Genomic DNA, 26,440 nt, shown 5'->3' with positions numbered 1-26,440 from the left:
GCCTTTGCAACCCTTTCCGCGGACGATGCGATGCAGCACCTCACCTCCGTCTTATCGCAGCAAGTACCTGCAGAACAGCCAACACTTGCGATGGAAGCCGCGGCTCTAGCATCTGCCGCGCAGCCATCCCGGGTGCGGTCTCGAGAGCAAGATGAAACCCTGCTGCGAGATATGTTGCAATGCATCCGCGATGCTCGCGAAAAGCTCACTATGTCACATTCCTTGGATGCCGCCCCCGAAATCCTGGAAGCCGACCTTGAACATGCGGCAACCTTCGTCACTCAAGCTAGCCAACTTCTGTCAAGCATCAAGATTGTGTCGGAACCCTCGCGACAAGTGAAACGGTTGCGCCCAAGAGTTGCAGGAAGTCGCGTTCCAGAACTTGTGGAGAGTGTCCGATCTGAAGCTCGCCTTCTTGACGCTGACATCGATGTCATTGGTGCCATTGTCCCGAAGGTGGCTGCGACTGATGAAGTCAAGTATGAATCAGGTACATGGTTTCTCTTTGACTATAAAATGAGTTCTGACCGCGACTCTAGGCCACCACTTCATCAACCCAGTGGGCATTTACGATACTGTAGTACAGGTTGTGACCCTACTAGCGGTTATATGCCATGTAGTCATGAGGGTCAGCGAAAACCCTGTGAATCTCATCCTTCGTTTCGTGAATGTCATCATTCAACTGACGATGTCAACTGCATCTTCGAACGCCAATCCGACACCCAAACAAGAAGACATCTTAAAACAGCTTCCAACAAGTCTAAATATGGCATTGCGACGCTTTAAGCTTGACCCAACAACTGTTGTCTATGCCACTTGCCCATCCTGCCATTTCATCCATAAACCGACAACCGACAGACTCACGGGTGACGCTGTGTATCCTCGCACGTGTCAAGGCTTCCTTTATCCCAAAGATGGTCCATTTGTTGGGTGCAACGAGGCATTACTAGAGTTGCGCAACGGCAAGTGGAGACCGATCAAGCCTTATGTTTATGCGTCATTCCTTGATTTCCTGGCCAGCATGCTTGCAGATGCCGAAATCGAGAAGTTATGTGAGGCTGCTTGCGACAAAGCCTTCAAATCTGTCAATGAAGCATTCCAAAACCCAGATGCTCCACCCTCGAAGGAAGAGGTCAACAGTGTGTTTGAAGCCGCGTTCTTGCGGAACTTCGAGGGTCCCGTTCCTGACAAGCTGTTCATTGAACGTGATGGGAACCTACGGCTCGCTCTTGAAGTCATGCTAGACTTCTTCAATCCTAACGGAACTCGCAAGCGGGGAAACCACGACTCCATTGGTCTCCTTGCTGTCGTCAATCTCATTCGCTATCGCCCCGAACTGATGTGGATTAGCATTATTGTTGGCCCACACGAGCCCAACCACGACCAGGTTAGCTACTACTTCCGCCCTCTTATCGACGATTGTGTTGATGCCTGGACGCGTGGCATTCGACTCTCACGAACAGCATTGTATCCCGAGGGCCGTCTAGTCCATGTAATGATTGTGATTAGTGTGAATGATCTTCCTGCAAGTCGTAAGGCCAATGGCCTGGCAGCTGCTACATTGGACCATGTCTGCTCTGTTTGCGATCTCATAGGTGTCCAAAACATGTACCGTACCGACTTCAATAATTGGAAAGCCCGTGATGTAAAAAGTCTTGCGTGCGAAGGCCTATGAATGGCGTGAGGCTCCCTCTCAAGCTGTCCGCAACCAAATCTTTTCCGAGTATGGGGTGCGATGGTCAGAATTCTGGAGGCTTCCATATTGGGACCCGACCAAGATGGCTGTTGTCGATTCTATGCACTGTCTGTTTGAACGTCTTGTCCACTATCATTGTCGCCGAGTTCTCCGCCTTGACGCTAAGATTGCAAAGCGCAAAATTGACGCTGGCGTGGCATTTGCTCATGAGTGGGTTGAGTTTGACCCTGCTACATGCCATCCCGACTTCCTTCTTGGAAAAAATACAGAGAAGGAAATTGGTCAGATTCGGAAGATCCAACTCAGACTTGTTGAGCCTTTGCAAGCTGAACCCAACATTGATGCTGATGGTGATACCAACATGCCTTCAGCTCAAGCGGCTGCTGCAATCACACCCGAACAGCTTAGGGCAACATTAACCCAAGCAAACCGTCCTGCATTGCGATTTGTCGCACACTCTCTAGGCTTGAATATCAGCAGTGCCACCACAAAAAATGACTTTATTGAGCGTCTTATTGCATGGGTGGGTTTGCTTTTCTTATTCTTTTACAATCCTTTCTAATTTGTTTTGCAGCGGTATACAAAACCCTTGATTGACCCCAACTTCATGCCACGTGCGATCGACTTGAAGCAACTCAAATATGTTCAAAGCGTCATCGCAAACACCTCAACACCCTCATGGATTGACTCTGTTCCTAGTAACTATGGTGAAAGCAACGCAGGGACAATCAAAGCCGCTGAGTGGCGTATTCTTGCCACTGTATACTTGCCTATTGCTCTAGTCATGCTGTGGGGTGATAAATCAGACAGCCAAATGCTGGAGATGTTAGATCATACCATGGCCCTCTTCTCTGCTGTAACCATTGTCTGTCGTCATACAATGACAAAACAGCGGGCTGAACAGTACCGCTCACTCATCAAGCATTGGGTTGATGGCCTACGTACGGTTCATCCACATACTCGATCTCACCACATGCGACCCAATGTCCACATTGCATTCCATATCTACGATTTCCTTATCTCATTTGGCCCTATCTCATCCTGGTGGTGCTTCCCATTTGAACGTGTTATTGGATTCCTTCAGAAAATGAACACCAACGATCACACTGGTGGCGAACTGGAGGCAACACTCACTCAGTCATTCTTTTGCGGTGCTGCACTGCGTCGTTGGCTCTGCCGTCCTGATTGTCCTCCTGTTATCAAGGAGTTGAAGGCTCTATTTGATAAGACCTTCCCTTCCTACAATATTAAATCCGACTCATTGCCAGCGGCACGCGAGGGTCCTCGGGCGCATTATACCAGAGATGGTATCAACTTCTCTCGGGCTAGTACACCCCTTGGCAACAGCCTAGTGCTCTACTATCCACCTGGCTCTAATACTCCAGTCCCAGGTAGCATTGAGCAGATTCTGTCTTCAGACAATGGTCAAGAAATCAAGTTTGTTATTCGGCGTCAAGCAGCATTGGCAGCGCATATGCATGATCCGTTTGCACGTTATCGCCACTGGCAGTTCCCTGCCCGTACATACTCATCTCAGATGGAGAACTTTACTGAGACTGTAGTTGTAGATGATGTGCTTTGTCATTGTGCTCGTTATAATTTCCCAGATCTAGAGCGTTGTGTAATTTTGAATTTAAGTAGAAGCTAGTAAATATATCTTGTTTAAATATTACTCTTGGCTGATGTGTGGCTGCGCATCGGCCGATCATCGGCCACTAAGAATAATGCACCCTTTTTTCACTATTATCTGACCTGCCTTTTTTGTTCTCCTTTTTTATTGAATAAACTGGTTTTATTTTTATAACAATTTTTTGGACAAAAAATAGATGAAAAAAGTGGGGAAAGATATCAGAACAATCTGGGTTGAAAAAAGATAGCATTTTTTAAACTCTTTTTGTTTTCAAAAATGCCAGCTTATTGAGACCTAGATTGTGATCAGATCTGGGTCCTTTTTTTTACTTTTATTGTTCATAAATCTGGTCAGAAATATGGACCATTTTTGGATGGATATCTAGGCAACAAAAATGGTAGGCATTATTGGCAACTTTATTTCCCTCATTAAAATTTTTAAAAATGCCCCACTTTTGTTCCGAATCTTCCGAATCCTCGGGGTGACTGGCGGTGGGAGCGCGAGCAAGCGCGTGTCGCGTCGATAGCCGGTCGGTCGTCCGAATCCAGCGACGTTGCCGCGGACAGCCAAAACAAGACCGGCCGGCACATGTATTCCCGCACGCGAACGCGCAGCGCAGCAGAGGAAGGTGCAGAGGAAGGTGCTAATGGTGGTGGTCAAGAAGAAAGAAGCGCTTGACGTGGCACGTGCGGCACCGCATGGTCCGTGCGCGCCACGTCAATCATGCGCAGATGCCCACTTCTCTTCCTTGCTTTCCCCCGCCTCCCGTCCCCGCCTGTCGCCCTTGTCTCGCTACACTGCCCGCTACTCGCCCATGCGCGCTGCTCCTATATGGCAGGCAACGGTTCCGTGGGCCCTCCGCAAGCCTTGGACTCACGCGTTGCGTTCAAGCGCGGAAGCTGGAGGATATCCTTGCCATCCTCTGCGTGGGGAGCCGGGTGGCAAAAATGCTCGCGGGTTAGTTAGTGGGGAACTCTGGTGCGCGACCTTTGATCCCTCCCCCCCCTCGCTCACCACAGACAAGTAGTATTTCTTTTGGCTCAGTCGTTTGCCCTTCTTAAGAAGAAGAATCTCAACGCGTTTCAAGCCGCTATCGCGCAGTCGGTGCCCCACCAACCCCAGCTTACGCGTTACCAGCAACTCACTCTTGGCGCGGACCATGACCGCAAGGCCAGATTCCACAAGTCAACGGCGCACGGCTGAGCCATGCGACCCTCTTCCCAGCAAATATCACGTTCCTCCTTGCCAATTGCCGACTCACCTATTAAACGTCTAACCTGTCCAGTGTGGTCAATACCGTAGCACACCGTCTCCGCGGCGCATCGAGAACCTCTGTTGTCGCCAGACAAACCCTCGAACTCGACGGAAGCCATGTCTAAACGCTCAGCTCAGACGACGACCAACAATCCGAGTTGTCCCCTGCCTGCATGCTCCCCCGTCGCCCGCCCCTCTTCTAGTCAATTGCACGACTCCTATTCATATTCTACACACACCAACTAATATGATATTCAGTCCGCGCCGGTAGCAGCGAGTAAGTAAGTAAAGTGCAATGCAGATAGGATAGCAATACGCGTACGACGATCTAAAGACGAGTTAGCAGTGGATCACATCCTACACCACCGTTTTGGTGCCCCAAAAATCCTCCACCGCCGCTGGCCATTCGTCCGGTTTCGCGTAAACCTGTTGCAGCGCGGAGAAAACAGCGAACATGTGGTCCACAAGCCGGCTCCAAGCGTCGCCCTTGCCCGCAATCGCGAGCGTCGTGAGCGCCTGGTGACATCCGACCTTCTCTGCGAGACGCAACAGGTTGTTCACGTCAGCTTCTGCCTGCGTGGGTGCAAAGCCAAGGACAAAGCCGCCGGCGATGCCGAGCCGCTGGAGGACGGGCGTGGCGATTGCGTTCAGCAGAGAGTTGACCTCGCTCGCCTGCGCTTCGCCCGTGAGGACGAGTGTCTCTAGCTTGGGCAGGTGTATTACGGGGAGCGCGGCACCTGCACCCGCAGGCGGCCAGCCCCAAATGTCCAGCCAACAGTGGGCCAGCGCGGGCGTGCGAGCGAGGATCGGCGCGACATAGGTGAGCGCGATTTCGCACAATTTGAGCGTGGTGAGGCTGCGAGTCTGCCAGATGTCCGCGTCGGCGAGCCGGAGGGTGCGCATCTTTGAGTAGTACGTGTCGTCCGCGAGCTGCCCGACGAGGGTGTGCAGGTTCGGGGCACTGAGCAGGGCGAGACATTGGTCTGTGTCGAAGCTGGCGCCGGTGACGTGGAGCTTGCGGAGCAAGGGCATGACAAGGCGCGCGCCCGTCTCCAGCTCTGAGACAGGCGACGCAGCGGGCAACGTGATGTCGGCGTACTGCCAGCGGGCGCGGTGGGACAGGAGCGTCTCGAGCGCAGCGGATATGATGGTGGCTGGCTCGTGAGTTCGGCACCGGAACATGATGGAGACGGGGAGCGCGCCAGACCTCGCCAGCCATGTCTCAGCGGCACGCAAACGGTTCTGTGCAGCACGACTCGGGATGTGCCGCTGCCAGAGGTCCCTGTCCATGTCCACATCCATGTCAAGCTCGATGGGTAGCGCATTATCGAGATGACTGATACTGGCCAGTGAGCGAGCTGCGCGAGAGGTGTCCAGCGGGATAAGACGACGATAGATCGATAAAGGGCATTGGTAACTGGGGATACAGTAGAAGGGTAGGAGGTTGTCGGAGGGGAGACATAGATGAGGCGGGCCGAGCTACGAGAACAGATATCAGTATAAGCTGAAGCAACCAAATGTAGCACGCACCGAGACACCTCAGTCTACCATCCACCGTCTCCTTCCAAAACTTTCGCGCGTTCCCTACCAAGTCCACGCTTGCTCTGTGCGCCGGCCCAAATTCAGAAGCTTCATACGCTGTCGAACGTCCTAGTCATCGCGGCCGAGCGTACACAAGCACAAGCGAAGAGTATGCGCCGCCCACCCGCAGGTGGTGAGGACGCAAGAAGCCGTGCTGGCGCCCGAGATTGATGTCACGGCTGCGGCGCGTTGCCGGCGTAACGTACGCACCACGGCTTGTCCGCTCCCGCCGCTGCGTCGGCGTCGGTGCGCGGGCGGTTGACGCCAGGAAGGTACTTAGGGCCGATGATGGTGGTCGGGAAGAAAGAAGCGCTTGACGTGGCACGTGCGGCACCGCATGGTCCGTGCGCGCCCCGCCAATCACGCGCAAATGCCCACTTCTCTTCCTTCCTTTCCCCCCGCCTCCCGTCCCCGCCCGTCGCCCTTGTCCGCCCGCTACGCGTCCACGCGCTCTGCTTATATATGGTAGGTAATGCTTCCGTGGGCCCTCCGCAAGCCTTCGACTCACGCGTTGCGTTCAAGCGCGGAAGCTGGAGGATGTCCGTGCCAATTCGTCTGCGGGAAGGAGCCGGTGGCAAAAACGCTCGCTGGTTGGTTAGTGGGGAAATCTGGTGCGCGACCTTTGATACCATGTTCCTCTCGCTTACCACGGACAGGCTCCGAAGATTGCCCTTCTGAAGAACACGTTGCTCTAGCCGCTCTGTCGTTGCCCCACCTCTCCAGCACCAGCTTGCGCGTTGTCGACTCACTACCAGCAAATTACTGTCCGCGCAAATCCATAACAGCAAAGACCGATTCTACAAGTCGACAGAACCTGTCCAAACGCTCAGCCCATGCGCCACCACCCTCTCTACCGCCATATCACTTTACTTTCCTCCTCTACAATCGCCGACTCCCCTCGTAACCGTCAAATTCGCCTCGCGTGCTCAATACCGCAGCGCGCTGTCTCCGCGGCGCATTCGGCAGCCGAACCTTCGTGCTCAACGGCAGCTGCGTCGAACGCTTAGCTCAGACAACGCCCAATCGCCTTCCACACGGCCATCGACCCTGCCTCCATGATCCCCTCCGCACGTACCTCTTCTACTCGACGACACGACCGACTCTTCGCAAACAAGCCGGCCACGCAGCGCGAGATGTCAACGCGGCGGTGCTGCTCCCGTCCTTGTCCACCTCACGCCCGCATTTCCAACCTCTGGGCTAGAGTAGCTGGTGTCGACCGGCTACTTACATACCAGGTATACCCATACTTTTTTTGTCTTGACTATTACTTACCAAATACATTTGCTATCGCATTTTTCTACACACATCGACGAATACTTATATATGATGTCCAGTCCCCGCACAGCGATATAAGTAGCAAGTAAGTGAATACAGTACAGTGCAATGCAGATACGATGAAATACGACAACGACAGATAAACGGTGGGTCTATGCAGAAGAAAACGCGCCGTTTATAAAAGACTCACCACTCACGCACTGGTCGACGGCCTCCCCAACGGCGGGCAGCGGCCTAACAGGTTGGGAGGCTATTGAGGCCGTGTGAGAGTGAAATCAATCAATCGATTATCGGTGTGATTTTTTTTCAGGGGTTGCTCTGCACTATCACTGACATCCCTCGCCACATGCATCCCAGCCTCGGCATCTTACGCTCCAGGTATTGCAGCATGTAGCCAGCGACACAACCCATCCCACTACAAGCAGTGCAGATCTCGCGCGGCTAGCGAGGACTTCGTGGCTTTTCTCGCACTTTGCGCTGGAGCAGCTCTGGGCAGACGAGCGCTTCCTGGTACGAAGGGACCAAGTGCTGATTAACCTCCTCCACTGTTTCCCACCTGACCTGGTGACAATTGCCCAAACAGACGAAGGAATGCCGGAAGTGGTGCGTTCCATACACATATGTCCAGTGACTAATTCACGACGATCACCTGTAGCGTCAGCTGCGGCCCTTTGCCTTATCCGACTTGGACCGCCCAGCGCGGTACTTCCATCTCATCAAGAAGTTTTTCCATATGCCGACCAACTCTAGACGGCTGGAAACGAGCATCTTGACGCTGTTTGCAACATGGCCACCGTGGGATTGTGTGTTTCCTGCACTCGAACAATTTGGGTGGACCCATCCGTTTCACGGGTATAATGCACTTCTTCTTCGCGTCCTGCTGTCGCCGAAACTCAGATCCCTGTCCCTGATTGGCATCGAAAAGGACACCCTCTCCCTGCTCCCTCTTATAGCCGCCCGCAAATTGCCCCTTCGACACTTGACTCTTCACACAATGAGACATGAAGGCCCCTTTCCCGCGGAATCGCTGGCGATGTTCTTGTGCACCATAGACGGCCTTGAAAAGTTGGATATTACACCAGGCCTTCATCGCCAAGCTTTCAGCAATCCCAGGTCACTTGCGAATCTGACAGATTTGAACATTTCAGGCGGCATTGACACACCTCCATGCGACACGGCCTTCCCGGCACTACAGCGCTGTGTCTGGTCTGAGACAAATCTCATCGATGCCCCTCAATTCCTGCACGCCATACAAACATCTCCGCTGGAGCTGATCTCATTTGAACCTGGACTCCGTGCTGCCACCACCACGCTCATCTCGCAGCTCTTTTACGCGCTCGATGCACTCGACACAGCGCGCATCTCACTGCGCAGCTTCGCCATCAGAAACTTCAAGTATGATCTGCTGACGCGATGGGAGGGGGTCTGCCAGTGGCAAGTCAGCGCGGCGGCGATCTCCCACCTAGGTAACTTCCCCGGTCTTACCAATGTGACGTTAATTGCGCAATGCGGGCTCGGTGCCCTCGACGACGCGGCCATGGCCACGCTCCTGCAACAGCTCCCGCGCATCGAGCAGCTCTGCCTCATCCAGCCGAACTTAAAGGCCGGAAATCAGCTGACGCTCCAATTTTTGGCTGTTGCCGCGCGCCACAAGTGCCTGCGGCATCTGGAATTGACGATGGACGTCAATGCCGGGCCGCCGTTGGGGCCAGTCGTCCCGTCAAACAGCGTGCTCGCGACATTGGGTGTGGGGCATACAGTTATTGCCTACACGCACCCGACCCCGATGGCCCACTTGCTCGCCGTGCTTTTTCCGGCGGTGAGACACATCAAACACCAGTGGATGGAGGACTGTGATGGCCTGCTCTTCCACATCGCGTTTGATGAGGCAGAGCGGTTTGCTGAGCGGTGGGATGCCGTCGCGAGCTTGGTGAAAACGAGGCAAGTGGTGATGCCCGAGTAGTGATAGGCATAGAGCTGCGCGAGCTTGAATAGCAAAGGCTCATCGTACACCAAAAGGGTCTCGTCGTTGACGACTAAGGCGGTAAGAAGGTGGAAAAACATAGGAAAGATACTGTTGAACCATTGTCAACGATTACTCGAGTGATAGTCCAAAAGCACACCGTGACAAAGCCAAAGATTCCCCTATCTTGCCGATGCACCACTGCATCGAGTGATTTTGAAACCCACGCGCAAAGCATTCCCCAACGATCCCATGGGCGACCACGGCCAGAGCATACGAAGCCGTGCACAACACGAAGAGCACTGATCTGTTGCGATGACGTGCTGTCAGCCTCTTTGTCAGGTAGCCACCACGTTTGGCGACGAGAGACGCGCGCTTCCTGCGAGGGAGGAGGTACAAGACGGCAATCGCTGTCGGATAGAACGAAGTCGAAGGTGGGCGTACACGCCCTGAATTCGGAAGGATGGAGGGAAAGAGGGATAGCGCTGACTCGGAAGCGGAAGGGAGCTGAGGCACGTATCAGGGGACTAACGTGTAGGATAACGAGGAACGCACCAACAAAGCAACAAAGTGTCCCGCCCACTCGTCCCAGTCCCATACTTCCGAGGGTCATATGCGCCTCTATCTGCGTCGTATCCACACACACGAGCGCTGCTGTGTCAACCTCTGTCTTTCCCCACCAGTTCTCCCCATCAACGACCCTGCGCAGCGCGGGCGCATAGTCTATGTTAAGTAAGGACAGCATCACAGGCAACGGAGCGCGACATACGTTGTCCTCGACGCGCCCGTCGCAGAGGGTCGATATTTAAAGAGGGACACGCTAGCGCTGCTGAGCGCGGCTTGCTCCATAGTCTGCCAATGCATCAACAGAAATGGACGGAGAGGTACGGCGACATACGAGGATACTGCTGGCGACGTCGGGATGCGGAGATGTGGCAGTGACGGGAATGACTCGCGCGAGAGCGCCAGGGCACACCATTGCTGCTGCGACGAGGCGGGGGCAGAAGAGAAGCATGGGAGCAAGCCTGCGGGCGGCTGCCGAATACAGTCGTTCTTTCGCGCTGGCTATATATGAGAAGCTCCAAGTGCTCCAGCAGGTGCCAGATGCTTGATATGAGTGGCGTGCCGTCCTTCAAGGAGCCGACGAAGACGTCGCGTCACTGCCATTACCAGTTAGATACTGCTTATACTGCTTATACTGCTACCAACACATAGTAGTCAGCCAACATTGTCGAAGAAGTATATCGATAACGCACCTCGGAGCATAATCCAGCTGCAACGGCCATTGCTCTATGTCTTGCTTTCAAGACGCGCCACGCCGCCTCAGCAAAGCGGCTGCCCAAATACCGAGAGTGTGGAGCGCAGTAAAGCTGCCGGAGGGCACAAGCAGGCGGGTCCCCAGGTGTTGAACGCCGTTCCTGAGCCACATAGAAGCGCCCTTGTAGCCGCCGTCGACAAAGCGTGCAGCGGAGCGGTGAGCCACATGGACGTCAGGACGAAGAAGCGATTGACGTGGCACGTGCGGGACGGCATGGTCCGTGCGCGCCCTGTCAATCACGCAGATCGCCCCGTTCCTTCCTTCCTTTCCCCCTTTCTCCCCGCTTTGGTCGTCCGCGCTATGGCTCCGGTAGACGGTGCGGGACACCACCCTTCAGTAGTCTGTTTGCTAACTGCGCTCGTTTCAGACTGGCAAGGTGACGAGAGCATTCCCGTGACAACGAGATGCACTCAAGCTGGCTCTGTCCGCGTCAGCTGCAACGAGCGCGTATGTCTGCCAATGACAAGCAGGGCATACCCGGCGTCAGCACTGCTGCGTGACGTTGTGCGAGCGCCGCACTTTGAAATGTACAGAACGCGATGAAGGAGCTGGATCTAGACGGGCACGTCGGGGCCGTGTGCGTGGCCAGTTGAACATCCACTCAGCTGCAATCTTTGTCATTCCCCGCACTATCACTACCCCGCTGTGCCTTTTCGGTCAGCGAGTCCATATATCCGCTCTTCCAATGACTAGAGTTTCATGCTCGGTTTGAGCGCCATCATCTACGCCCCCAAGAAAGCCCTCGAAAACGATTCATCACACGTTTCACTGGTCCGTGCTCCTCATCCCTCTCTTCACTTGGTTTATGCGTCCAATACAGTCGGGCCTACGATCTTACTGGACAGATTAGCGCATTCGGTGAAAGTGGTCCTTACACCTTCAGGTTTTGGTCCGACTCTATGGGTCCAAAGTGCGTTGTTCGTCCCATTTTCTGAATAACCTTGCTTAATCCATGCAGACCTCGTGATCCCACCTCACGCTTCCCCTTCCCCGGTACCACACCAGCTCTTTCCCCTCCCCAAAATCGATATCCGTCCTCATCCACGATTAAACACAGGCTCTCCGCCGTTGTCGACGTTCAAGTTTGTGGCCGAATATAGCGCCGATTCCCTCAAATACGAAGAACTTGCCTCCTTGGCCCTTCATACCGCCCCAAACGGCTTCTCGCACCTAACTCTCCTGGTGATGGCCTGTCACTGCCGCTGCCACAGAACGATTCTCTTGCCCTATTCTCGACATCGCCAATGCCAACGCTGTCCGCGGCCATCTTCTCAGCGTCGAATGATACTCGTATATTGGATATCTTCGCTTCGACCGGAACGATCCGGGGTCCACGAAACCCTATCACCGCTGCTTTGTCCGATGCGGTTTTCGCACCCCTCACCACCTCTTTTCGCTCCAACTACAATTCCACAGCATCTTTTCCTATCCCTCTACGGCTCGCCCTCCCTTCCCGTCACCTTCACCATGTCAAGATCAATTGCTCGCTGCTTTTCGGATTCTACAATCCAACGCGGGTTGAATCGAGATCGGCATGGTCTGGAGAGACGATAGCAGCACTGTTCGCCGCTCCTCTTCCCCGCCACATTGCAAACGACGATCCGCATTCCGAGCTTCCACTTCGTCCACGATGTATCGTATATATAGTGGTGCCCGGGGGTGCCTGCCAACGCAGTTTAGTCGCCCGCGATAAGCGTGGAATCACGCCAGTGCCTGCCACACAGAGAGCGGCAGAAGAAGAAAGCACGCGTAAGCTACGAACCGCACCGGGAAGTCGTCAACGCGATGACGGATGAGAATGCGAAGGCGTAGCTGACGCGCGCAGGCGCTCGCCGCGGCGGAGGACGATGACGCGCCCCGCGCTTCCTCGTTCATCGGCGTGCCCCTCTCCCGCTCCGACTCGCCCGCCCCAACAACATGGTCATGGATTCTGGTGTCCGCGGGGGCGCTGGCATCGTCCGTTCGAAGCGGGTGCTGCGATTCGACTGCTCCTGGCGAAAACGAGACGTTCTTTATTTTTGTCCTCCGACTTACGTATTTACCTGGCGCGGCGGACACCATGCAGATTGCTCAATTGGTATTATACACTTGGAGATCTGCGATGAATCTGCACCTGCAGGCTCAGCTCGGTCACGGTTTTCAATACCGCCCGTTAGGGACGGGTGCTGCTGCGAAGGTTGCAGGAATTTCGTTCTTGTATGGCTTGTTTGTATCTGTATTCTATGCAGTGAGCGTGGATCGTGGTCGCCTGCAGCAGTTTGTGATTTGAGAGTCGAACATGCTGGATCCTATGCGCCGTGGCCACATCCAATCGCGGTCACACCGGATTTGGTAAAATATCCCTTGAAGTAGAAACTGTGCTAGATTCTGGTAGAATCTAGAACCAAATCAACCTATGGAGATTTGCCCAAAATATACATTTTTGAAACTGAGAATGATTTTAGTCAAATATATACTAGTTTTAGGCAGTCTGAGATGAAAACTATCTATGGGACTGAAACTATGCCTGAAATGGTTGATATCTGTGCACATATATTTGGTCATGATATCACGCACATCAAATATGGCGAAACTGACAGTGAAACAAAGGATTTCACTGACAGTTTCAGCACAGATGATACAAAGGAAATCAGCAGTGGAGAAATGCACATAGATTCTCTTTGTTTCTATTTACATTTCTCCACTGCTGAAACTGTAGATTTACAGTACAATGAAATCATTGTTGAAATCTCAAATTTATTCATGCCAGAAATTGTGATTAAAACTGTCAGTATATACATTGGAGAAATTGTAAGAGATATTGTATGTATATCAGTGACTTGAGGGTCAACCCTCAAGTTAACCCTCAAGTCAACCCCAAGGGTCTGATCTCCGGGTAGACCCTACAAGTTCAGTCTCCAGCTACATATTTAAATACATAATTAGCATGAATGGGATAACAACTTTGTAATGACTTTACACAAACTTTCTAATAAATGTTACCAGATTGTAGGGACCCTTAATACATGTTACTATTCAGTTTAGACCTATGCTTCAAGGTCAATGGTTGAGTCAGAAAATGCAAATTACTGACCCAACCCTGAGTTTTCAAAACAGTGGTAGGGTCATATCTTAATGAGTTCTTATCCGTTCCTAACATGTTATATATGAGCAGGAAGGTGTTCAATTGGCCTATAAACTGGTATTCAACATAAAGTTCATTGTATACAAAACCACAGACTTTATTACAAAATACATTTTGACTATTAGATTGTTAACCCAATTACTTGATGGTTTCTAGGCTGTTCATCAAAAGTTGGATATGGTCAGAAAGGTATTTCCAAATTCTACAAATTTGATTTCAACCCTGATATGGTTGATTACAAAACCACAGACTTTCACTACAAGTCAAGGTTTATTGAATTGACTTCAAAATCCAAAGTCAACCAAATGACTCCATATTGCACATAGTAGTAGAGCTTCATTGATTGAGTAAGTGTTCAGTTCAAACCTATTCAAAATTTATAATAGTTGACTCACAAAAGGTGAAATACTCCCAAAATATTAGCTTTGTTAGTTTAGGGCTAGCCTGGCTCAAATAGTATTAACACTATATTGTTGTGAATTTCCCCTTCCTGTTCACTGCTTACCACTTGTATGATAGAGCACAGGTACAGGTCTGGGTCTGTTTAACTTGACTCAGACCCTGACCCTGACCCTGACCTTGACCCTGACTGTCAGGGTTCAGGCTGGGCTATGCAAGACTCCTCTTGAGGAACAAGTGCCCGGAACAGAATAGATGAATTGTCAGGCCCACAAGTATGGCGGGCAGGTTCAAATCGAACTAAAAGGGCTTCATTGTCCACATTTATAATAGTTGACTCACAAAAGGTGAAATACTCCCAAAATATTAGCTTTGTTAGTTTAGGGCTAGCCTGGCTCAAATAGTATTAACACTATATTATTGTGAATTTCCCCTTCCTGTTCACTGCTTACCACTTGTATGATAGAGCACAGGTACAGGTCTGGGTCTGTTTAACTTGACTCAGACCCTGACCCTGACCCTGACCCTGACCTTGACCCTGACTGTCAGGGTTCAGGTTGGGCTATGCAAGACTCCTCTTGAGGAACAAGTGCCCGGAACAGAATAGATGAATTGTCAGGCCCACAAGTATGGCGGGCAGGTTCAAATCGAACTAAAAGGGCTTCATTGTCCACATTTTACTCTTCCCTGGAAAGCACGAGTGGAGGGTTGAAGTGATAGAGGGTTTCATGTTGGAATGTACAAACGAACTGAGAGAGAGGTATATACCTCATTCATTATATGCATATCTATATGTGTAAGATGAGAGTAGAGTACAAGTCAGGTAGGGTTTGTCAGGTTCAGGGTCAGGGTACACCAACCCTGACCCTGACCCAGAGACCCAGACCTGGTTGGATCTATACACAGAAGGGGCAGGGTTTGTTAAGGTCAGGGTCTGCCTTTCTCTCAAGACCCAGACTCGGCAGCCCTAGTGCCAACAGTAATGTTATTGAAGCTATCATAATCAATATGAAACAGAGGGTAGGTGGTGGGAAAGCAAAGGATACATCAGGCTTTAGATCAATCAGGCCATGCAAGTTTTTTCTATGAAACATGGACCTGGAACAGAACAGATGCTGAGTCAAGTTGAGTTGTTAGAGCCTAGTGAGTCATTGATGCCTTCTTGTATAGAGAGAAATCAAGTCAACCTTCCCTAATGGAGTCAGGTTTAAGTAGGATCAGGGTCAGGGTCAGGGCAGTCTTGACTTTCCTTATTTCTGCTGTTACCCAAAAAAGGTAATGTGGAGCTAAGTGGAGCACCACTGGCAAATGACTCAATGAATATGCCTGTAACCCTTGTGTAACACCTCTCTACCAAACATCAATGATAGCTACTCTTGCCACCAGCTCAGCCCTAGGGTCCGTCTGGACCTGCGGGTCAAATCTGGGGTTGAACAGCCAGGTTCAGAAGTTGGTGGGGTAGAGCATGGGTCAGGGTCTCAGGGTCAGAGTCAGTATACCCTGACCCTGACTCTGATTATAACAAACCCTACCTGACTTGTACTCTACCCTCATCTTGTACATATAGATATGCATATGATGAATGAGGTTAGTATATACCTCTCTCAGTTCCTTTGTGCATTCTAACATGAAACCCTGCCACTTCAACCCCCCCACTCATGCTTTCTAGAAAAGAGTAAAATGTGGACAATGAAGAGGACCAGGATGGAACACAAGAAGGCTCATAAATACTAATTGTAGTATATAATGATGATTGTTTGAGCTTTTTGAATTGTATCAAATATGACATGAGGGTTAACCTAGATCAAGTCAACCTTACCCAGTAGGGTCAGGGTTAGATAGGATCAGTGTCACAGATAAGACCTGGCCTGTCCTCTCTGGCACTGGTATCAGGCCACCAAGGGCCCATAACACACAGGATGTGATGACAGGAACAGACACCACAGTAGAGGGAAATGTATATGTGGGAAGATGACCAGGAAAGATGTGTTGGGCCTGCGCTGAGCCCAACTTGCAGCATGAAGGAACAGGAAGGAGTGCTAGGATGTTAGGAGTAGTGCCTGGCCTGCAAGGGATGTGCAATCATCTTCTCTGCAGCCAGAGACAGGGATATAGGAAGGAGCAGGAGAGGCCAAGGGTGTCTGATCACCCCTCAGCAGGGCATATATAAGGTATAATAGTATACACTGTACTTTATCACTTAGATCACCTATTATACTACCTCACCCTATGCAAGGAGACATCACTGAGTTAACACCGACTCATTGGGCCTTGTCAACCTGACCTGACCCTGACACTAACACCCACTTTAATGGGCCCTTTTAGTTCGATTTGAACCTGCCCGCCATACTTGTGGGCCATCTCCCGGGTTGTTCAAGCTGTCCTATCTTGTCTTCAATCCAGCTAATCTTCTCCTGTATTCTGCTGAACAGTTCTGCAGATTGGGTGTGAAATGAGTTTAAGTCACTCTGGAGTTTCCCAAATGCATCACTGATGTCATCTCTAGTTGAGTACTCCAGTTCTTTTACCAGCCCTTCAAGACCATATTTGATTTTATCTGAGTGCACCATTTGTTGCTCCACCTGATCTTGTAGACTTTGAAGTGTGGTGCCATCATATTTCTGGACTTCTTTAATTCTATCCATGGCCTCCTTTATATCGTCAACTTTATCTCTGAGGTGAGAGTGAGAGTCCTCAAGATGTCCTAGTGCCTGATTAATATTGTCCTCCATTTGGATTGGTATATTCTCCATTTCCATCTTTGGAATTTTGCTGGAGTTCATGTCTGGTAGCACAAAATAGAGTCCATCTTCTGGGCTTCCCAATTGCCAGTGCTGGTTCAAGTCTTCTTTTCCTTGTGCAAAAACAGTCATCTCCTTCAACCCCTGTTCAGGCTTTATATGTTGTGGTGCTGATGGTATTGGCCTCCAAATAGCTCTAGGCAGTTTATATTTAGCTGGTGGTAGCCCTGGATGATCTACCACATGGTCCACTTGTGGCATTTTTAACTCTGGGACTAGTAATGGTGGTTTGCCAGTGCCTGAACTCCATTTCACTCGAGACTGATCTGGGAACTTCTCTGGATTCCTGTCTTGGTCTAGTCTTGTTACTTGTTTCATGATCTGGGGCCTGATGTTATCATGTCTTGATGGAGCTTCATCAACATCCTTCCTGGTTTCTGCCTTGAGCTTTTCTGAATCATCATCGTCCTGCATAGATAATGTGCCCATTGCAGCAATCTTTTCAGCTGTCTTTACTAGTTCAGATAATGCAATATTATCTTCATGACGTCTCTGGCTTGGTGGAGGTTGTAGACCCTGTTCTTCCAGAACAAATTGTCCTATTTGCCTGTCAAGCACTGCCTGGCGCAGTTGTCTGGCTAATCTAGTATCCAGTGTTGCCAAGTAATGCTTGCATGCTTCCCTATTTGTCAAGATAGATGGTTCCTGTTGCAGTTTGTCTACCAGCACCATGAACTGTCTTCCAAACCTGACTAGACGTCCTTCTTCCTCAAGTCTAAGCCCTTCATGTTCTGCACATAGCTCCTCCAGTCCATGTAATGTTCCAATTTCTCTTGCTTTCAACTCTGGATAGAGTGAATGAATTTCTGCCACAAATGCAGCATATGAATAGGCAGCCCCATATGTCCTGAGTCCTCTCCAGAATAACCTTTTCCTAGTAGGCAGATAACTTGTCAGAAGCTCCTTCTTCTTCTGCTTATCCTTGATGCTGCCGAAGTTCGAAAATGCTAACCACATTGTCAAGGAAATCCACCAGATCATCAATCAAATCAGTGGTAAACTTTGGGCGTTGGTCCTCCCATAGCCTTGGAATCCGGAATGGAGCTACAGCTGAAGACGCCGGTACTGGAACTGCTGCACTAGATCCAGAGTAGGGTTGTCCTTGTTTCAGACGAGGTATCTGTGAGTTTCCAGCCATAAACACAGAGACCACACTGTCCTGCATGTTGTCCTGCATATTATCTTCCATCTGATTGCCCATCAATGGAAAGTTGACTATAGGTAAGGGTTGCTGATCATGGCCAGCATTGATGACAGCAATGTTGTTACTGTGGGTGATCCTGCCAGCAGAGTCACATGGTAGAAGGTGTGGTGGTCCCAACTCTAGCTTGTCACTGTCTTCCTTCTTGTGGATGAGCCCCTCGCGGTGGGCTCCAGATGAAACACATGAAATAGTGGCACTGGTGAAAGTGGAAACCCAACTAACACCCAACACAACTAGATCAAAACAAGTGAGGTCGGGGCTCCATGCAAAGTATATGCATGCTGCAACCCATAAGAAGAAGAGGGTGATGACAAAGCTGAGTGGGAACCATAGGTAGAGGGGTGGTAGTGATGATGTAGGTGATATGGGTGAAGATGTGGATATAGGTGTGGGTGCAGATGTGGGTGTGGGTGTGGGTGTGGGTGTGGGTGTGGGTGTGGGTGTGGGTGTGGATGTGGATGTGGATGTAGGTAGATGAGACCTGCTCACTAGATGATAAGAGGAAAGACCAGCTCCCTCTAACCACCAACCCAATATGCAACTAAACCCCAAAACCAAAACAACCTCCCAACATGGCAATAGTCACAGCCATAGTGATGTTGAATATGTTTGTTGTTGTTGATATATTATTTGTTGTTTTTATTATTGTGGAGGATAGCACTGAAGCCAGCATCAAGAGCATCAAACAATATGCCACATATAGCAATAATGTTCCAGATATGGGTCGCTCCATCAGGTGAGGGCGACGTTCCATATTAGGCAAGACGCGTCTGAGCATAGTCACAGTCTTCCGGGGCTCAACCAACTCCTATATCATAGGTCGTCTCGGACCGACGGCGTTGACGTTTGACAGCTGACGTTGACGTTGACAGATGTTCCTCAATAGAATACCCCGCAGCCGCGATCGTGATTCGTAATCTCGCTGAGTCAGATCAAAAGCAGCGCAAGAGGTGAGGAAACCCGAGGGGAATTCACTGGCTAACTAGTACATCTGGGCTAATTATATAGGTTTTTCGTTCCCTCACAACCGTCTCAGCCCCGCGCTACCGTGGCGCTGCTATAGCCTCTGTCTCCCGCATTGCCTTGCCCGTCGCTACCACAGCCCGGGCCGTTGCGACCACAGCCGCCACCTGTTTCTACCACAGCCGCCGTCCCCATGGCGGTTGTCCTGTCTCCTCCTTCATCGCCCAACACTCCTCACGACTGTGCTGTGCGCGTTTCACTACGCGTTTCAGTGCACGTTTCACCCACCCAGCGCGTTGCCCGCTCTTCAGTTTTCATCTCAGACTGCCTAAAACTAGTATATATTTGACTAAAATCATTCTCAGTTTCAAAAATGTATATTTTGGGCAAATCTCCATAGGTTGATTTGGTTCTAGATTCTACCAGAATCTAGCACAGTTTCTACTTCAAGGGATATTTTACCAAATCTGGTGTGGGTAGTTGCTTCTGTGACTGGTGGTGGTTCGGATCAAACAAGCCCCTCCCCACATAGGCGCCTTGTTGAAGTTGTCGTACTCCATCGCCCCGGTGGTCTTCTCATACAAAGCACATCCTTGAAGAGGAGATTGGTAATCTGGTCAGAGCGGGCGATCTGCGGAGAAATACCCCACGGGACAGAGTCAAGGGTAAAGAATGAGGCATTACCATCTGCTAGAGTGACACACTCAGCTTAGATGACACAATGCTCAGACAGTCCGAAAACATGGAAGATGGCAATGATCAATTCATGTGGTGGACTAGTGATTGTCACCATCTTCCATATCCCCAGCCGGTCTGAGCAGAGCATCATCCGGGCAGAGCGTGTCACTCTACCAGATGGCCACACATCATCGCTCACCCTCGACTGTCCCGCGGGGTATTTCTCCACAGATGGCCCACACTGACCAGATCACGAACCTCATCTCCGAGGATGCAGCTTCATATGAGAAGACCATTGGCACCATCGAATACAACGATCTTAAGCAGGCGCCTACGTTGCACCAATTCTGTGCCATCCTGCTGGTCGTCTCACTTCATTGTGCATACTATGACCTGAGAGCGGCCTATTGCTTCTACTTCGTCTATGCATCCTTCGACTGGCAGGAGGGCAGGATCGGGGGCGCAACAGCGGCGCGGATGCACGCTATAGACAAGCCCAGATTCCCAATTTAGCAAGAAACGGGCGGGAAGTGGCGGTAGGAGAAGGCGGGGGGGTGAGACCAGGGATGGCGGGCCGGGGACCGAAGGCGGGCCGCGAGCGCGTGAGCGGGTGATAGTATGACCGAATCCCGCGCTCCGTTGTCGGCCCGGGCGGGTAACGCCCGTCACCCGTTGGCAGACGCGACTGGCGGCAGGGCGGGCAACGACGAGCGGGAGCCCGGGCGAGTTGGGGCAGGTCTGGCCGGCATCACCTGCCGGATATGAAGGCGAACGGGCCAGGATTGGCCAAGACCGACCAGGAGACGGCTGGGGGGTGTCGCGGACGGGGTGGCGGGAGCCAACGCGTACCCTGTGCGGGCTGGAACTTTCGGCGATTGGTGGCACAGCATGTGCAATCCAAACGCTGCGTTTTGGCGCACAACGAGCAAGCATTGGGGACGGGGGAAAGGTGGGAAGGCGGGAGAAGCAAGGGGCGCCAAGCGGCAACGCGTCGGCCGTTGCACGCGGTTTTCGCGCTATTCGGAACGTTGAGGGGGGCGGCTCGACGGCTGTACTCTGGCGAGATTGGGCCTCGAAACGAGCGCGGGGGAGCTGGAACAAATATATGCCTTTGGTGGGCATTGCGGCGGGCGACGAGCGGGAACGGCGCTGGGTGATGGACGCGAATTGGAGGGGGGGGGGTCATCCCGAACGCTCCTAGGAAGATGGAGCGGAACGGCCCAAAATTGAGGGCTGGGGGTCAGGGACAAGTTTTGGTAAGCTGGCGCCCAACCTGCCGGATTAGGCCACTCACCTTTCATTTCCAGCACCCAGGCCCGCTCTCTAGGCTTCCCCCACACCCTCCCCTCCCTTGGACCTTCGCTTTCCGGCTGTGTACGCCCGCGCGGTCGTCGGTGGGGTGGTGGTGGTGCAGAAGAGAGAAGATGGGCGTGAGAAGCCGAAATGTGCGGCCGAGGCAAACCGACGTCAGACCGATGTGGTCGCGGGGAAAGCACTGGTCGGCTTTCGTGCCCGTGCCCAACTCCCACAGCGCTGACACTACCCTCCCAGGCCCCACCTGCCCACTGGCTGCCCATGGCTCAGGCGCCGGCACCAGTAAACCTGTCGCCCTCCGTGGGCCCTCGCAGCCCAATCCGCTGAGAGCCGCTTGTTATTGACGGGCCCATCCTCCAAGAATTCGGGAAGCCCCGCGCGACGTCGTCGGACCACCTGGGATTTCGAATATATTCCCGGACACTCGCAGTGGAGGGGGAAGATCTGCGCGCCGCTCGCCGCATTCTCGGCGTTTCCCGCTTCCATTCTCCCCTTCGCCGCCGGCCCCACGCAGGGCTTGACCTGGGCATGAGTTCGATCGCGCACAGGGGAAGCCAGCGACGCCGGCCCCTCTGGCCGGCGCCAGGGTATCTCCAAGACGATGCGACGGCGGCGTCCCTGATAGCGATGTCCGCTGTTCTGTGACTTGCTGAGAAGCGCGTCATGGACAGATTGTCGGAGTAGCGCGCCGAAGGACGGTGCGAAGATAATTATAGCTGGCAGGAACACAAATGTCCGATGAAGGGATATGTCGTGTCGTTGTCGACGTCAACGCGTTGGCATGCCGGCCCTGAAGCCTTGTGCGTCTGTTGATCAATCCCCTGCTCTATTGGTATCAGCCCTTGCATCGTTCTCGAGGAACAGAACACGGACCTAGCGGACAAGAATAGGCGCCATCACCTTGATTTGGCGATAATGTCAACGTTCAGAGGCATACGTCACGTATGTGGAGCGTCGTGTCCCTCGTGAATGCGAAAAAGCGTCGACTAAAATAAAGTCAGATCCAGTCTACTGAGTCTAGAAAACGTCAGCCGCGACGGACACGAACACAATCAGGGTGTCCGACGGAGCTACGCAGGCCATCCAACATCTGCCCGGTTTGTCAGTATCTTGCGTGAGCAGTTCGACAGCAGCAACATAGGCTGACTGACCGATCGACGCCGACGACAGTTTGGCGCTGACGCAACGGCGACTCTGGAGATAGGCTCTATCGGCGCGGCCCTGCTTTTCAAGTACAGTACATGTAAACTTATCGCAATCTGACGCAAGACCGAGTATGCCCGGCCGGCGCGGCCTGGTCAGCGCAAGGCACAGAAAGGATACATTCCTCCGCCGATGCTGCTCTCTAAAATGGAGACATCGTGTCACGATCTAGAGATTACACGCATTCAAATGCCTGTTGGCCACGGGATGACGAAGGAGCGCAAGCAGTGGCGAAGCCAGTCTTCTAGATCTCCCAGCGGATGTCTGCATCATGGTCAGGATCGTGTTCGGTCCCAACGCGAGACGCCGCACCGGCGTAGGAAGTCTACAATCAATGTTAACGTCGAGCACGAAAGAAGGTACGAGCATACCGTTATGCTCCTCCGCGGCCTTCAGAAGTACTCGCCTCGACAGTTGCCAAACAGCCCCAAGTAGTACTTGTTCGACAAGTTCTGTCAGTCAGAATACAGGCTACAATGAGGTCAACGTCGAAGGCGAGATCAAGCACAAGGAAACCGGCATGCCCGTCCAACAAACGACTGAGCAAACTGCCACTGCTGTCGTTGGATCAATGGCTGAAGTAAATTTAGAACCAGGGACGTTACCCGCAGACTGGCTGGAATGATTGTGAAGGCGCAGTGGGAAAGAACGGACATCTATACGCAGACATTAGAATGATATATGGGCCCGACAGGAGCTATCCTTCACCTGGAAAAAAACACGAATCAGCCACGATGTTCGAGTTATCAGTGGTTGACAACCCGTCCTCCGCGGTTCAGAGCCGGACAGTGGACGTAAATACGGTTGAAGAGCAAGCAAGTGTCATCTTGAGCAGCATTGTTGGACAAGTTCTGCGAGACGCGATCAATATTCTCGAGGCCAATCTAGAATAAGTCCGCGTACCTGGCAAATAAGACCTTGCAGAACAACGAAGTACGCGTCGACTTACTTGTGCTTCGCGCCCAGCACGTCATGTCCATGGCAGACGCTGTACTTGGAATATGTGCTGTGCGGGGTTCAATAAGCAAGTCAACAGGCGACAGGCTAACACACCTGAGGTAGTCTTGGTCTCACTTAATGTCCCGCTATCATCAGCCATCTAAGTCTGTCCCACCGGCTATGCGTCAATGATTTCGTTCAACGAGCGCCGAAAGACTGACTCACAAGAAGGCAACTTTATTCCATACAAGCAACACCTGCGCTCGCACCTGTAAATGTGCGCAGAACTGAACGCGTTGTCATAGAGAAGGAAATCAACACACACCTTTCATGCCCCAGCAGCGCGTATAGGCCGTGTTGATCCCCAAGCGCAACGGCAAGACAAACCCGCCGCGTCAGCGGTTCATGACTGTAAAGAACGTCAAACGAGAATTCACACGGACCTCGATATTTCGTCGGTCCTCCTTCTTTGTCGCCTGCTTCCCGCAAGTTGCAGCCCCAGCTGATGTGTTAGCCACGAAGACGAGCAGTCATACGGAGGTACACACCTCCGTCAAGCCTGCTATGAATTGAGTACCAAATCGTCAGCAACGGGCTTCAATGCACAACAATAAGCGCGCTGTAATCAAGTCAGCGACGGTGACGCAAGGATGTGCAGGCGTACCAATGTCCCCAGCACGCTGACGAGCCATCACCACAGAGTCAGTCAAAATCTGGAAAGTTCAGCGAGCACAGTGTTGCGTTCGCGACAAATCTCAAGCCAGTAGTCATTTGGCGCGGACGAGGGAGAATGGGATCACCACTGGACCGGCTTTCAGAGGGGCAACGACGGCGCCGATAACACGGAACGCGGCGTTCCCGAGTCTATGGTGGATGTCAAAGGTGTCAGTATCGCCGAAACAAGCAAACAAAGATTTCACATCGAAGAGCAAGCGAAAGCCGCCAAGCAAGATGACGAGGATGAGATTCAATTATAATAGGCACGGAAGGACATGGCAAGCGGCTACCGACTGGACGAGATCTGTAGCCGCAACCGTCAGTATGGTGTGTAAATGGGCAAGAAAGAACAAGACCACGCACCACGCATCCTCTTTCGCCTTTGTCTTCTTTTTTCCGCTTCTTCGCCTTCGGAGCCGCGTCCCCCTCTGCGTCTGCCTCGCCCTCGGTCTCCTCGCGCCCGCGTTTTGCTTTCCTCGTCGTAGGCGGTGCGACATCCTCGACCGAACTCTCCGCCTCGCCCTCTCGGTCGCCCACATCGGCTCGTTTGGCGGTCAGCTTAATCGCTTTTGGAGGCGCTGCGACCGCCTCGTCCCGCTTCGCCCTCGCCTTCTGCGTCGATTTCGTGGGCGGCGGGACCTCCTCGACAGACACATCGTCTTCGCGAGCGGGCCTGTTCTTCTCGCTGTCTTGGTCAGCTTTGCTGACAGCGTTGCCGCCCTATCGGTCTTGTCCTCGCGCCGTCGTTTGCTCTTCTTCGACTTCGTCGTCGTTTCTCCGGCGGTATTGCTTCCTCCACCGAGCTCTCCCTCTCCTTAGCCTCCGCCTCGACCGCAGGGTTAGCAATCGTCGCTTTCGAAGTGGATGGCTGGCTGGGCGGAGCGTCGACGCCCGCGGGACGGAGGAAGGTGGGCGGCTTGTCTTTTTCTTTTTTTCGTCTTCTGCCGCTGGGTCGGTGCGAGCTCGGTGACGGGGGCAGCGAAGATGGCGTCGCGCGCAGAGCCACTTTCCTTTTTCGCCTTCCTCTTGTCGGGCGGCCCGCCCTGCGACGATATCGCGCGGACCTTCGCTCTTGCGCTGGCGCTACCGTCTCAGTCGCTATCGCTCCTATCTTCTCAAAAGCGTCAGTACCAGCCCCTAACAGAGCGCCAGCCACGCACCTCATCGACCTCGCGCCCCCTCCTGAACGCCCTCCTCCCTTAGCCTGCGCGCCAAACAAGAACGGCAAATACGACGCCTCGTAGCTCACCGCCCCTTCCCTCCCCTCGCTCTCCGCCGTGCGCCCGCCGAGCTACGCGCTGCACGCCGCCGCCCCCGCGCCGTCCACGTCGTCCTGCCCCTCCGTTCTCGCCAGCCCCCCCCCGACCCCAACCATCGCGCCCTTGCGGGCCGCCGCGTTCTGCATGAACTTGAGGCTCAGCGTGCTCGTGCTGAGCGCCTTGCCCCCCGCTGCCGCCAGCGGGCTCGTCGTCGTTGCCATCGGAAGAGGGGGAAGGAGGAAAGGAAGAGTGGCGTGGGACGATGCGACGCCACGTGGCGGTGTGACGTGGGTGATGCCCGGCTGGGGACGGCCATCGATAAGGGCATGCGATGAAGATGCGTGTGCTGCGGCGGCTGAGCTTGCCTTCCTCTGCCTGCTCAAGTCAACAGATCTCAGGCACGCCGCCCTTCGCGGCGCAGCACCCCGGCGTCGCCGCCAACTCGCCGGTCGTCAGTGGGCCCAGCAGCAGCGCGTCATCGCAGCATCTTCTGGTGGCGATCACGCATTGCAATGCACACCCGCGATGGCGCCGCGCCGGTCCTTCTGCCCGAGGCGCAGCGCGTCTCTGCGCCACAGCATATGGCGGTGAGCAACTCCACGGCAAGGCCCGTGATCGCCTGTCGCAGGTCGTGACGCGCTGATGTGACCGGCGACCGCTCCCACGCGCGTCCCTTGCTTCTGGTCGTCATGTCGTCGGGGGGAAAGTCCGCGAAAAGGCCCCGCGCCGGCGTCAGGCTGCGACTGGTGCGTGATGTGGCTCATACGCTTGGACGAGAGGGACTGACTGGCTGACCGGGGACGCGTAGGTCTGGCTGCCACGTCAGCTTTCTCTGTCCAGCAAGACGGGCTGTATTCTCTGTTCTCGCTCAGTCTTCCACCCCACACGGCCCTTCCCAGCCTCCCCGCTTCTCATTCTCGTTCTCCCTCTCGCGCTTTGCCTTCCCACCCCCACCGCCCACCGCCGACACGTCTACGTCTCTGCCCCTGACTCACCCACCCACGCCGCGGCTGCAGTTGGCATTGGCGTCTCGAATGACAGGACACGTCCGCCGGGGCCCCACGGTGATAGCGTCCTGACGCTAACGTCGGACTGGACTCCGCGACACGACACGACGATGGA

The 26,440-nt window shown here is 53.0% G+C and overlaps 2 protein-coding genes across 2 annotated transcripts; one reads left to right on the top strand and one right to left on the bottom strand.

Annotated features, from left to right (window-relative positions):
* Positions 1–4,937: 4,937 nt before the first annotated feature.
* Positions 4,938–5,882, bottom strand: MIND_01113900 (uncharacterized protein; the record flags this gene model as incomplete). The annotated part of the gene is made up of 1 exon (XM_037367702.1): positions 4,938–5,882. One exon carries the CDS (start codon positions 5,880–5,882, stop codon positions 4,938–4,940), a length of 945 nt encoding a protein of 314 aa, XP_037215534.1.
* A 449-nt stretch (positions 5,883–6,331) lies between these two features.
* MIND_01113800 (uncharacterized protein) lies at positions 6,332–7,065 on the top strand (the record flags this gene model as incomplete). The annotated part of the gene is made up of 3 exons (XM_037367701.1): positions 6,332–6,363; positions 6,684–6,772; positions 6,818–7,065. The coding sequence occupies 3 exons, from the start codon at positions 6,332–6,334 to the stop codon at positions 7,063–7,065; spliced, it is 369 nt and encodes a 122-aa protein (XP_037215533.1).
* Between the last annotated feature and the right edge of the window lie 19,375 nt (positions 7,066–26,440).

The sequence above is a fragment of the Mycena indigotica genome (assembly GCF_014461135.1).
Source record: "Mycena indigotica strain 171206Taipei chromosome Unknown Mind.scaff0010, whole genome shotgun sequence".
NCBI classification, from domain to species: domain Eukaryota; kingdom Fungi; phylum Basidiomycota; class Agaricomycetes; order Agaricales; family Mycenaceae; genus Mycena; species Mycena indigotica.
The sequence above is the reverse complement of the archived record's forward strand: the minus strand, read 5'-3'. Positions and strand labels throughout refer to the sequence as shown.